The 13,466-nt window shown below is 41.4% G+C and overlaps 1 protein-coding gene across 1 annotated transcript in view; it reads left to right on the top strand.

Moving 5' to 3' along the window:
* Positions 1 to 13,466, top strand: part of LOC142407558 (protein ELYS-like) — a 42,624-nt gene that overhangs the window by 14,215 nt on the left and 14,943 nt on the right. Inside the window, exons 8-20 of the mRNA XM_075497180.1 lie at positions 1,400 to 1,550; positions 4,425 to 4,557; positions 4,645 to 4,826; positions 5,265 to 5,326; positions 6,300 to 6,428; positions 7,663 to 7,753; positions 7,840 to 7,929; positions 8,092 to 8,232; positions 9,018 to 9,122; positions 9,891 to 9,984; positions 11,507 to 11,630; positions 11,751 to 11,807; positions 13,001 to 13,147. Coding sequence (XP_075353295.1) covers positions 1,400 to 1,550; positions 4,425 to 4,557; positions 4,645 to 4,826; positions 5,265 to 5,326; positions 6,300 to 6,428; positions 7,663 to 7,753; positions 7,840 to 7,929; positions 8,092 to 8,232; positions 9,018 to 9,122; positions 9,891 to 9,984; positions 11,507 to 11,630; positions 11,751 to 11,807; positions 13,001 to 13,147 — 1,506 coding nt within the window. The remainder of the gene's footprint in view (positions 1 to 1,399; positions 1,551 to 4,424; positions 4,558 to 4,644; positions 4,827 to 5,264; positions 5,327 to 6,299; positions 6,429 to 7,662; positions 7,754 to 7,839; positions 7,930 to 8,091; positions 8,233 to 9,017; positions 9,123 to 9,890; positions 9,985 to 11,506; positions 11,631 to 11,750; positions 11,808 to 13,000; positions 13,148 to 13,466) is intronic.

Below are 13,466 nucleotides of genomic sequence, written 5' to 3'. Positions count from 1 at the left end.
GCTGCTTCAGCTAGCTTCCAGATGAGCCACTTCCCCGTGTAGCTTCATACCAAGACCTGCTATCACCTACTGCCAAAAAAAACCCCAAACCAACTCCCAAACCCCCAAAAGAACCCCCAAGAGATGCCTTAGGACAGGATCTGTGCTCTAGAGAGGACTTTTTTAGTCTCAGAATACTTCCTTGTAGTCACAAATTGGCCAGTACTACCTGGCTGTCTGCCCACATGGCTGTCTGAGTCAAGTTTCTTGTCCATCTTCAGTGGCGGAAGATTTAAGAGTTGTTCCCATTTGCCAGGCCAAGTTTGAGTAAACAAGGAGGAATCTCCTGTTGACCCTTGTTCACTGAAGAGAGTTCATAGGAGCTTGAAAGACTTGTCTACGGCAGCAGTGCTTAACTTTCCAGGAACCAGACTTGAGGCTTTCAAAGATGAAACAGCGCATCTTTGACTTTGTATGGTGGTCAAAAGTCACAGACAGGCCTTTTGGAACACGTGGCACTGTTTTTTTATAAATGAGCGTGAAACTTGTGTCTGCATTGCCTTCAAGGCTGGTTGAAGTCTGTGCTCGAGTAATTAAACATAAAGGTACGTTTAAGTTATGCTTTCAAAGATCTTTTTTATACCATCTCAGCAGTTGCTAAATCCAGTGTATGCAATCATGGTCACGGAGCACGTCTTTACCGTTGTCCTGCACAATGCTTGCGGATGGACAGAGTGTACAGTCTCTGCTTTCACATCAGAGTCTGACCAGTGCCTCTCATTTGAAAACTGCCTTCATATTTTACTGCTCAGTAAAGGCATTACTTAACATCTTCCGTACAGTGGAGTTCCTTAACTTAGATTTGCTTGCCCCAGTGTGGAAAATTTAATCTCGACTGTTTTGCTTCAGGAGTTGTCTTAGGCAGGAATTGTTTGATATTATTTTCCCCTTCCCCTCTGCCCCAACTTTGGGAGGGACTGGCTCTTCATTTGGGAATAAAAATTGAAATTTCTAGCTGTTAAAATTAATCTCTGACAGGTTTATGGAGTTTTAGTACTGTGTCTGATGAAATAGTCTTTTGAAATGGTGGACTTGTTCAGGACATCTTTTATTAAATTTGTTTGTAGTGATCATTCCTCGATGTTGCAAGGAATTCTGCAGAACATGTTTAGAACTGAGCAATGTTAGGGAAATGCTAAATCTTGAAAAAGCCTTTACAGCCAAACTCCAAACTTGCCCGTTACGATTTGACAATTCTCTTGCATGTCAGATGTAGTTTCTATTTGCCATCAGAAGTAAGCTCATGGGAAATATACAGTATAATATGCATATTATGTTAGAGATATTCTTTCATATTTAGGTAGAATGTATGTTTTTATCTCCAAATGACCTTTTCTCTCTTCTTTTATTTCTTCCCCAGGGTTTGGAACACTGTGACGAAAGGTACAGTTTAGATCTGACGGATGAAGTCTTTCCCTTGAGAGAGCAGATCAGCAGTACCAAATTACTCAGCTGTCAGACTATAGAAAAATTTCGCAGCCATGTTGACAGAGAGGATAGCGTTAATGAAGGTTTGTTCTGATGTCCGTGTTTGGCTATTCTAAAATGAATGGTTTTGGAATCTAAGCAATGAATGCTGTTCCGTACTCACAGTCTGAAAGTCTTAAATGTCCGTATAGACTAGCTTGTTGGGCTTATTCAAAAAGAAAAATTGGGTGCTTAAGTTAGGTGGGACTTCTTTAAAGAAAAACATAGGTTTGGTTTTACGCTTGCTGACGTGCTATAGCAATGCATGGTGGGGTCATCTGTATAATGCTTGTCAGTCATTTTATTCCTCCGGCTGTCCTCTTTGAACAATAAGATCATTCTCTCCATTGCTTAGGAATGTTACCGGAATTTTTTTTCCCTGTTCAAACCTATGTCTGCATCTGCATGCAGCTGGCGGCCGGCCACAAGTGGTGTTCCCCAGGGCTCAGCACTGGCCCCAGTTCTGTTTAATATCTTTATCAATGATCTGGACGAGGGGATCGAGTGCACCCTCAGTAAGTTTGCAGATGACGCCAAGTTGGGCAGGAGCGTTGATCTGCTCAAGGGTAGAAAGGCTCTACAGAGGGACCTGGACAGGCTGGATCAGTGGGCCGAGGTCAATTGTATGGGGTTCAACAAGGCTAAGTGCCGGGTCCTGCACTTGGGTCACAACAAGCCCGTGCAATGCTACAGGCCTGGGGAAGAGTGGCTGGCAAGCTGCCTGGCAGGAAAGGACCTGGGAGTGTTGGTCGAGAGCCGGCTGAATATGAGCCGGCAGTGTGCCCAGGTGGCCAAGAAAGCCAATGGCATCCTGGCTTGTATGAGAAATAGTGTGGCCAGCAGGACTAGGGAAGTGATCGTGCCCCTGTACTCAGCCGCACCTCGAATTCTGTGTTCAGTTTTGGGCCCCCCACTACAAGAGAGACATTGAGGGGCTGGAGCGTGTCCAGAGAAGGGCAACGAAGCTGGTGAAGGGTCTGGAGCAGAAGTCTGATGAGGAGTGGCTGAGGGAACTGGGGTTGTTTAGCCTGGAGAAAAGGAGGCTGAGGGGAGACTTTATGGCTCTCTACAACTACCTGAAGGGAGATTGTGGCGAGGCGGGTGTTGGTCTCTTCTCCCAGGTAGCAAGTGATAGGACGAGAGGAAATGGCCTCACGTTGCGCCAGGGGAGGTTTAGATTGCATATTAGGCAAAATTTCTTCACTGAAAGGGTTATGAAGCATTGGAAGAAGCTGCCCAGGGCAGTGGTTGAGTCACCGTCCCTGGAGGTATTTAAAAGACATGTAGATGTGGTGCTTAGGGACATGGTTCAGTGGTGGACTTGGCAGTGTTCAGCTTATGCTTGGGCTCAATGATCTTAAGGGTCTTTTCCAACCTAAATGATTCTATGATTCTATGACCTGCCTGTCCATTTTTTCCTCTCTAAAGCTATTGGGTTCCTACACCTACGAGTTCTTAAAGCAATAGCTTTCCTTGTCCGTACAGACAGTTCAAACTCTTAAGATGTCTTTCATTATCTTGCAATAATTAAATATACATCTCTGGGTTTACAAATTCAGTTATGCTCTGACCAGATCTTTGAGCCTGCTGCAGTGATAACTTTCCTAGCCTTTTGTTTTGACTGTGTTATTTGCCTTCCCTCTCTTCTTACGGGCCTTAACTTATGTCTGATGTTACAAAGAAGACACTTGCATGATCTTTCTAGGCTATTTCTGTTTATTAGCTTTGATTTAGTCCTGAAGTGGCAACTTCCATCTCTTTTTGTGATGCCATCCTCTGTCAACGGTGTGTCAAAATCTATTATAAACACCTTTGGATTTTCTCCACTTGTGTCATGTTTCTGAGGAGAGTGCCTTCTAAAAACTTGTTAAAAACAAAAAAACCACCCACCCTCCCCCCCAAAAAACCCCCAAAACCAAAACTCAAAACAACCCCTTTCTGTCTCCTTTTTATGAAGTATGAGGCATGGAGAACTACCTGTAATTCTTCTGATGGTTTCTAATTAGCTTTTATTCAGAATCTGTTCAAGTTAAGTTGTAGGCACACATGAGCTTCTGTTGGGTGTGGGTTGAGGCTAGCAGTGAAGCTGTCTTCTGAGTTATGAAAAGAATGGATATCTTCAAAGGCAGTTTGAGCGGCTAACAAAACTGAAATGGCTCAGAAGTTGCCAATGAAACATAGTAAAGTGTGTGAGGATCCCCAAATGGTAATGATGAATGCAACAGAGAGCAGAGGAACATTTTGCCAAACCAACCGCCGCCTTGTTCCTTACTCTATTCGACCACATACTTTGCTTTACATCTAGAGAATGCGCTCTCCCCAGAGAAGACAGACCGTTCCACTTAGAGAGAGAACTTACTGAGTATAACTTTGTGAATGTTTTATGTCAAAATCTTTATTCCAATTTCCGGTTTGTTGGGGGTTTGTTTGTTTATTTAGTGTGATAATTGTGTTCTTTCATTCTGAATATGCTGGAAAGGAGCTACTCTGAAAACTTGTAATTGAGTCAAATCTGGAAATCAATAATGCCATCTGAGTGATCCAAGTGTATGTGATAATTATTTGTATGCTTTCTAAAAGTAGCAGTGTATGTGTTCCTAGCATAACTTTTTTGATACACTATTCATTTAACTAAAAGTCTTGATCAACTCTTCATGTATGGAAAATTGAATTAGCTAATCATTGTGTATTTGATTTGGCTTAGAACGGATACAATTTGACCAAGAAAAAGGGGCAGTAGGACTGAAACCTGTCGCAGAGATGTTTGCTATTCCGTAATTGTTTTAAATTAGTCTTAGTAAGGGCTGTGTTTCATGAATGATAGAACAGAGTTCAGCCAAACCAGAAAGTGGTGTTTTAAAAAATATCAGATGTATCGTATTTTCTACAAATAAGAAGCAATGTCTTGTCTTTTACAGTAATATCTCCTGACACCAGCGTATCAATCTTCAGTTGGCAAGTGAATACATACGGTCAGGGAGCACCATCTACTTACTTGGGTGTATTTGACATTAATCGCTGGTATTCTGCTGAAATGCCAGATTCACTAAGGTAGATTTTTATTAAGTTGTTTTCAATATCCCTACAAAGAATTCATTTGAAAGTCAGCGTTTAGCTTATGCACTTGTTTTCTTTAAGGCCAGAAGAATTCCTTCATGACTGCCCCTATTTTGCGTTGTGGTCACTGGATGCTGTAATAAGCGTGACTTCTCCAAACCTCATTTTGGATATTCTGGTACATGAGCGGAGCCTAAGTCGGGGAGTTCCTCCTTCTTATCCACCACCTGAGCAGTTTTTTCATCCAAGCACCTATAATTTTGGTAGGTGTTTCACCGCTTTTAATAGAGATAAGCTTAAATGGAGGTCAAATGCCATTTATTAGTTCACTTGTTCAAACCAACCCCCCCCAACCCAACTCTGATTACTAACTGAGTACTAGCAGAGTATTTAATCTTGTGAAACATATGTGGCGGTCTGCTGAGTTTTGGGGTTTGGTGCTTTTGTAACGTAGCCTGTGAAGTGGGGATGGTTATAAAATGAAATGCCTTTGAACTGAAGCTCAAAGCACAGCACCTCAACAGCGCTAGAGGTGAAATTTCTACACACAGTAATTTGTTTTAAAAAAGTTTGTAAGTAAGTAAGTGATGTGATGATCACTTAGTTATATCTTTCCAGATACTGCTATTTAAAAGATGTAAACAGGTCATAACATAACTGTGAGAGTGTGGAATGTTGCCAAACGTTCATTGTTTCTGCAGATGGTACGTGCTTGCTGACCTCCGGAGTTGTTCATATGACTTGCACCGGCTTCCAGAAGGAGGTGATCTTTTACTGTATCTTGATTGAGAATGTCAAGAGGTGTACCTTTTCTACCTTTTCTACTGCACTGCTTTCAGTGCCAGAGACCATTTTATGCTCATCCTGCCCATCCACACGCATAATTGCAATTGTATCCTGCCAGTTTTGTGCAAATGGTAGTGTTTTAGCTCCGCTCTTGGGACTGTAAACCTACCATTGTCTCCTGTTGAAGCACGGTCGGGGATTGCATGTCTGGAAAGGAATACAAGGTTGCTCTAGGAGCAAGAACAAAACTGTTGTGGAGGTCGGGGAAAGCTGCTGCTACTTTATTACCCATCTGCATAGAACTGCCTGCATAGGTCCTGAGTTAGGGTTTGGAACCCTGATTAGCTTGAAAAAGGAGGACGGAATGAAATTCTGTCCTGATTAGCTTGAAAAAGGAGGACAGAATGGAGAAAATGAAAACTTATTGAACCGTTTAAGAAGAAATGAGATTTTTTTTCTCCCAAACTTGGCCAAATCACAGCTTCGGAGCCACTGCACAGATTGTAACAAATAATTCTGAACTAAGTTTCAGCTCACTAAGTATTTGCAGCATAAATCAGCTTCTGCACAAAGCAGCATAGCAAGGGTCTTCCAAAGTGTGATTTAAAGTTGCGTGTTAGTTTTAGCTCATATAGAATGTCTTTTGTGTCAGTGTTCAGGGAAAAAGAAAGGCCTGTGTATTGACTCGAAAACACTTAATTAAGCCTTGCAAGAGCTGATGTTTTGTTTTACAGGATTTTTGTTATGAACCGTAACTGTTAGTTTGGCTGCCGTCTTTAAGACTCTGCATAGTAATGCTCAGTCAGGCTGCTAACCTAAAGCATATTGCTGATGCAAGCCTTCTGACAGTTTAAGTGAACACTTATGCTATTTCTCTTAGTGGTAATCCAGAACCTTAGTGATTGAATTATAATGCTGTCTTAATCTGTAGTTTGTGATTGATGTTTCAGACCTTGAATTTTTTAAAGAAATCTGGTCCTTCAATAAGCGAAGCCATTCATGACAGCTACAATAGGTGTCTTGTAGCCGGCTTGCTGTCTCCAAGGCTAGCTGATGTCCAGCCATCCACTTTGAGTCAGGTGAGTGCCTATCAGGGAATCGAAGGAATCAAGTACATCCATCTTGTCTGACAGGGCTGGAGAGGCTACAAGGCACGATAATCTGATTTTCATATTAGTTGCAAGTGGCGTTGAAATGCAGGTGTTGCCGTTAGTTAGCAGAAGTAATAGTATTCTTAGATCCAAACTACTGAGTGTGACTGGGAACAGCCCTAATAGATCTGTCTTTAGAGACCCATCTATTAATTCTGTGCCACGGACACGCGCAAGGAAGCGTGCAGCCAGTGCTGGTCACGCGCAACAGAAAGCATCTTTCCCTCAGAACAACCTCCATCGCCGTCAGGTTCTCAGAGCATTAGGTTCAGTGCAGTAGTTGACGATGGGGGTGTCTCACTCGGACGCGAGCTCTTGCCAACGTCGGCTTGCTGCGCTAGACACGATCCTTTGCTTCCAAGGAAGTGGGCTGTGGTAAGCAATTACTGTTGCCAGCTCCACCTGACAGTTTCATCACCGCTTCCCCTCCTTTTCCCTTCATCAGCAGGCTCTTCTGCAGCCTCTCAAAGCAGATCTTCACTGCTGTAGCCTTTGCCGTGTGCTACAGTAGCCCAATGTGCTTTTTTACTAGCCCAATTTACACCCTGCTCTTTCATAGATTTTCCATTTGCAGTGCACCAACCTTTCCCTCCCACCTGAAGAGTTTCAAGAGAGATGGAGCCTTTGTGGTGAACAGCCCGTCTTCAGCCAGGCAGGACCTAAGCTAAATGGTCAGCTAGCTAGCCATCATACAGTGGAGCAATGAGCAGGAGGGGGAGAGCAGTCTTCCCACTGCCCTCATCTTCCCGTCTGCTGGCTTCTTCACCAGATTTGTGGCGGTGTGTTAGGGCAAGTAACGCTTTTGCACAGCGTGGTAGGTAAACTCAGTTTCTTGGCAAGTTGGCCTAGCCCCTAGACTGTTGATTTTGCAAGCCTGATGTAGACTCTTACATTCAAATGAGATGTTCTGATGTCAACTCAGGTTAGAATTGGCCGTCAGTAAGTTGAAAAGTCAGGGGAAAAGTGTAATGTGTTCCTCAGACCGCCAAGCAGTCCGGCCTGCGGCTAGAATTAAGAAGAAGAATGTGGAATTAGTTGCGTGTGTGCTAATTGACTTTGTGGTGTCGGAATGAGTATAGCGTTAGAAACAAACCTTTACTGTTGATGGTTTGGGTACTGAAAGTAGGTAAGATTCTCATTTTCTTTTGTCTGTTATGTTTAGGAGGAGCAGTTAGAAGCGGTATTGTCAGCTGCTGTCCAGACAGGGTCTTTAGAACTTCTGACTGGATGCATTAAACATTGGACATCTGAAGGTAGTACTTGTTATGTTGTTTTTCTGTTGTAAACTTTTTAGTTTGAAATTGTTGATTCACTTCTTTTTTGCTCTCTTTTTTTAAAGAGCAGCCAAGTTCTGCTGCTAATTTACGGTTTGTTCTTGAGTGGACGTGGAACAAAGTGATCTATACAAAAGATGAATTTGACCAAATATGTGAGTACCAGTGTAGTCATTCTGCAAACGTAAAATCATTCTTTCTAACTGAGCTTATTCAGTGATCTGCTGGCACATGTCACTGCACGCAGTTCTTTAAGTGCACTTTGAAACTCTGGAATTGCTCTGTAGGCTAACGATTTAATATTTATTCTTGAAAAGGTGTTCCGCTGTTCGATGGCTCTTGCAACTTCATGGACCCGCAGACATTGCAGTCTCTTCAGCACTGCCAGTTGCTTTTGAGCAACCTTAGCACAGTCTTAAACTGTTTTCTAACAGAAGCACAAGAGCTTACTGAAAAAGGTTTGTAATAGTGTTGCTAAATGTTTGGAATGTTTTCTTAAGATTTGGAATTAGGCTTGGGTGGTAATTGTGGAAACATGAGCTATTGTTGCTTGTGATGATTGGAAGACAGTGACATTTAGCTGGGAGAAGGGGCTGGCATCTGAGAAGCTGGGACTACCGCTTAATGTGCATGGAGTTCAGGGAAACAGTTTGCTGTGGAGTTCCTGCAAGGGGGTAGGGGAGGCTACATTCAGCAAGAAGCTATGGAAGCAACTGGGTTGAAATTACACCGACTGAATGTGGTAATGCTGAAAAGTATTCTTTTTCATTCTTAGCTAGCAATTTATAATTGCATGCAACTATTGCATTGCAAATGACTAAAAAATAGAAAGGAAGCATAAATGAGTAAGCTGTGAAATAAGTTACCTGAGTTTCTACCACTTTTTAGATGATAAATTGCTCTTGGCATATTGAGGAAGAAAGAATACCCCTTTGCTACAGTAACAATCTCTGCTGGTGAAAAACAGATGTCTTATTCATGAGTGCATTTGATAGTTGAGGCGTTGTTCGGTTTTTTTTGTTTGTTTGAATCTTTAGTGAATCTGCTTCTTTGTAGGGGTTGCTTTTTGTTTTGGTGCTGAGTGTGGGTTTTTCCTTCAAACAAGGAAGTGATCCAGAGTGAAAAATGCAAAGAGAAAGGTTTCTACCATGTTATTTTTATACTTTGTATTTGGTATGATGGAGGGAGTTTTGTAAAAATGAAAGGAATCGCATAAGAAAAATCACCTTGTGCCTTTTTTCAGGTTTTGCAGACTTGACAAATAAGCAGGTGGTAACTCGCCTCGTTTCTTTGTACGCACGAGCGGTCATCTGGTTCTGTCGATCCAGCCTCCTTCCAGAGGGTTTAGGTAAGCATAAACTGTAATGCATTTGTAACAAAGGGACTATCCAGTAAGCGGTTCCTACGAACACATGCTTAGCCATGCTTTTGTAAATGTTTCGTCCATAACAAGTCGTGTTAGTTCAGTGAGAGCGTATGCTGAAGTTCCGTTGGCGAAACTGAGATTTTACAGGTTTTTCAAACGCGTAGTGTAGAATAATGCGAGCAGTTTCTTTCCTGGATGTTTCTTAGAAATAGCAATCAGGCTCTGACTTCGAGGAGTTGCTTGTGTCCCCAGCTTGAAATGCTTGGGCTTTTAAACAAATTACTATGAAACAACAAAGATTGGAACGCTTGCTTTTACAGTAAAAGCATTACCCGCATGTTTGGAACTTTTTCTTTATTGCTTGAGGAAAAAATACACCTTGGGAATACTTCTTTCTTGGGATGGATTATAAACCCTATTGTCAGCCTTAATTGTCTTACAAATGCTCACGTGACCTGTTTAAAAAACCATTCCCTTTGAGAATTGTTTTTTTTCATAGTGAACTTCAGCTTCCGCTACCTGTTCTGAATGCTACATCAACTGTAAACGTGAAATGGCACTTGAGACAAGAAGGAATTGAGTCTTGTGTCTTACATCTCTTTTAGCAAAGGCAGAAACAGGATTGGCTTCTTTCAGAGTGGGAGGCTTCGTGATGCTTAGCTTGTATGATCGTCTGTCTTTTTAGTCAACAATTTTAGTTTAAAAATGTGACGTTACGTCCTTAACTTGGTTTTACTTTATTGCCTGTAGATGACGACATGCATTTGTCTAGACCTTTCTACAATTATCCTCTGATTCAGAGCTACTACACTGCTCATCGACAGAAGCTTGAGCATTTATCAAGGTAAGACTTACTGGAAAACTCTGGAACACTTCCCCTGCAAATTCAGAAGTGGAAGGGAATGGCTTTTATATCAACAGGTGTATGTGCTATGCTTAATGCATTTGCCAGCAATGCTGTTGACTTCAGGGATGCATGTGTTCTGTTGAACACAGAGGTTACTTTCCTGTGTTAAAATGTTTACATATACCTCTGCTTAGTACCATTTGTTGGTATCATCATTTTTTTGTAGCGTGCCTAATTCATTGGCTAATCTGTATAATTTGTTACTACTGAAAAAGATCACATGTTTAGGATAGGATCAGTCATCTCCAGTTCAGCAAAGCACGGCGATCACAGAACAGTTGTGTTGGACACAGAAGAAAGCACGTTTTTAAAAAAAACCCCATCTCTCTCATGGGCTAGTAATAGATGGCAATAATTGTGTTGGCCTGAATCTCCTACTCACAAGTACATTTGTGTAATTTAACAAGATAGGCAGAGTTACGTGCGGTTGGCACACCTAGCACTCTACTGGCTGTTGGGTAAAAGTCCCTTGCGAGTGTCAACTCTCTTTCCTGGACTAGCTTAGTAGCATATAGGCGATATGCCTTGGATTAGATGAGAACAGATTTTTCTTTGGAAATGGTTCTGGAAACGAAATAAAGACCTCCAGGAGCTTGGGCTATGGCCCTGTGAACAAGATGCTGCAAGACGTGTTAAGGTGGAAGCTGCAGCGTAGTAGGTATTGACTTGAAAGTTCATCTTACTTAGCTTACTTCTCAAGTAACTTACGTACAGGCTCGTGTGTTCCTTGGAAGCGTACAACCTCTAGGGTGCTTTTTCTGCTTTTTACTATCGGGAAATTAAAGGGTAGCGTCGCAGTCAGCAGAAGACCAGGATGGACTTCTGCAGAATGTACTTTTTAAAAGTTCAGCCATCTGTAATTGTAATGATCTGTGTGTAGAAACATGCATGCTGCTGAAGATGGTGCTAAAATTTGCCTGTATGCTCAGCTGTCTGAGAATAACTTCTTTTCAGTAACAAAAGTGAGATGCTGAGAACAAAATCTGAAATTTCCATTATGTCGTCTCACAGCTGTGTGTTGGAACAGTCCAATTTGAGGCGTTGGATTTGTGTGCTAAAGAATAGTCCTGGTATTTTGATACTGTTACGTTTCCTCTGTTAGACAGCATGAGAGCAGTTCTTTTGGGCACGTACAAAACTTTGTTTGCACTTCCTTTGTATTACAAGTAATACAACAAAAAAGAACACCTGAAAACTAAAAGGTCATTGCAACTTTTCCCTTGGTAAGAGAGCTTTGAGGATTTCTACTTTGGACTCCTTTAAGAATTCAATATGATGTATCGAACATCTTCCATGTGACTGAGAAATTTCTTTCATGTGCATTTCAAGCCATAATCATGCCTTGGTACATTTGTTACTTTCTTTTTGTTTGTTTGTTTTGGCTGGAGGAAATCTGTTAGACTGAGAGGCTGAAATTAGTATTTTCCTCTGTCCAAACCCTTGCTACCTTTTGTTGCAGAGGAAAATGGGATTCTGACTGCTTGATGATTGATGGAATGGTTTCCCAGTTAGGAGACCAAGTTGAGAAGTTGTGGCGGAGAGATGAAGGAGGAACTGGGAAATACCCACCTGCTAGTTTACATGTGAGTGTTATGTTCACTGAAAACAACAACAGTGACATCCCCCCCCCCCCCGCCCCCCCAAAAAGCCAATGATTTATGAAAGACGGGAGTTTTTAAAGAACTTTTACTTTTTCATTTCAGGCACTGCTGGATCTCTATTTGCTAGAAAGCATTGAAGAGAGCGACAAACATGCAATCGTATCCTTTCTAGTTATTTTTATTACACCTTCAGTATGCGCACATAAATGTTCTTAAATATTTGTCACCTACGTGTTTAATAACATTTTAAAATTTATGCTTCAACCACAATGCAAGTGAAAACATTTAGTTTTCCATTAAGTCGTAGACAGAAGCAGTGTTTTATGTCTTTGCACTGTGGATATGTTATGATTATTTTTGTTAATGTTTTGGTGCCACGTCTTTTGGGATATGAGAAAACAGGTTTACTAAGAAATGTTAAAGAGAAAACCCTCCCTTAGTTTTTCCCCAAATTTAACGCCGTTTTTAACTTTTCAAAGCACCCGTGTCTGTAGCAAATGGCTGCTTACTAGAACGATGCACTAAAACGTGCTGCTTCGGAGCAAAGGGCTTTCTTACAGTGGTGTACCAGTGCCTGATTTTTGCCAAAATCATCCGTTTTCCAGCACAGCTAAGAGTGCTTGCTTTTGTTCTGCTGAAAGTGCAGGCACACAGAATACTAAAGAGAGAGAAGAGAAAAGTCCTTGGGCAGAAACTTGATTTTTAAGCTGCTGACATATACCAAATTGCTTTTGTTGTTTGTTGCCTAACCCGAGAGGGGAGCCGAGAGAGCAAGGGGTTTAAAGGCTGTTGTAGCCCAGAGCTACAACAATTAGAATATGTCCCTAAAAACGGATGTCAGAAAGAGAAGATGACACTACCACCGAGTGATCCACGTACTGTTTTAAATCCAGTTTTAATCCTGCAGAGCTAAGTTGTACCGTAAGGACAGCATAACATGCATTGTTTTGTAGGCTCTGGGAGTGAGGGGAAAAAAGAAGTGTAGAATTTGTTTCTTGTAATAATTAAGCACTGGATGTTCCAATGTTTTGGATGGCCAACTGGTAGCTCCACTGACTCAAGAGGGAGCCCGAGTTTATAACTGAAGCATTTAAATATCTAAAGTTAACCTTTTTGAATGCCTTGCAGCAATCAAAGTGTATTTCTTTCTGGTTATTTATTCAGAATGCAATTTTGTGGGTAGGACCTGCCTGTCTTCAGCTTATAAGAGCTTCAAATGGCAAGACTACTACCTTAGTAGTTTCTGCTTCCTACCACTTTTATATTCTTATTTCACTGTGTTTTTCTAAATGTAATGTGATGAATTTTTGACCTTAGAAATTTATTAGCCTTAATTAGATACTTGATATCAGACAATTTACTTGCTTCTAGATATCACGCATTCCTTTCCGAATAAAACAGAAACTTTGGTCAACTCCTTCTCAGGTGCCTTTGCTATCCCTTGGGGACTTGTTAAGCTTATTCAAGGTTTTTGGCTTCTAGATCACAGTGATTATGAAGTAAGTATGTTACAGTTTAGTGAGACGTACGTTGCAGTACAAAGCTATGATCCATAAAATGATTTTTAAAAACTGGTGCTTGGCTAATAACAGGTGATAAAACATGAGAAGCTTTTTTGTAATACTGCTATGGCATCTTCAGCAATGCATGATGATTTGAAATGTTGTTTTCATTACTTGGTCAGGAAATTGATTAAAACAAAGAAGAAATCAACTGTAATGATGCTTGAATGATGCTGTAATGAACTGAATTTTCAAAGCCATCTGTGTAGGCGGTTTTCAGCAGGCCAGTTGAGCGCTTTCTCAAAAACAGGGGTTT

The sequence above is a fragment of the Mycteria americana genome, chromosome 3, assembly GCF_035582795.1.
Source record: "Mycteria americana isolate JAX WOST 10 ecotype Jacksonville Zoo and Gardens chromosome 3, USCA_MyAme_1.0, whole genome shotgun sequence".
Taxonomy (NCBI): domain Eukaryota; kingdom Metazoa; phylum Chordata; class Aves; order Ciconiiformes; family Ciconiidae; genus Mycteria; species Mycteria americana.
The sequence above is the reverse complement of the archived record's forward strand: the minus strand, read 5'-3'. Positions and strand labels throughout refer to the sequence as shown.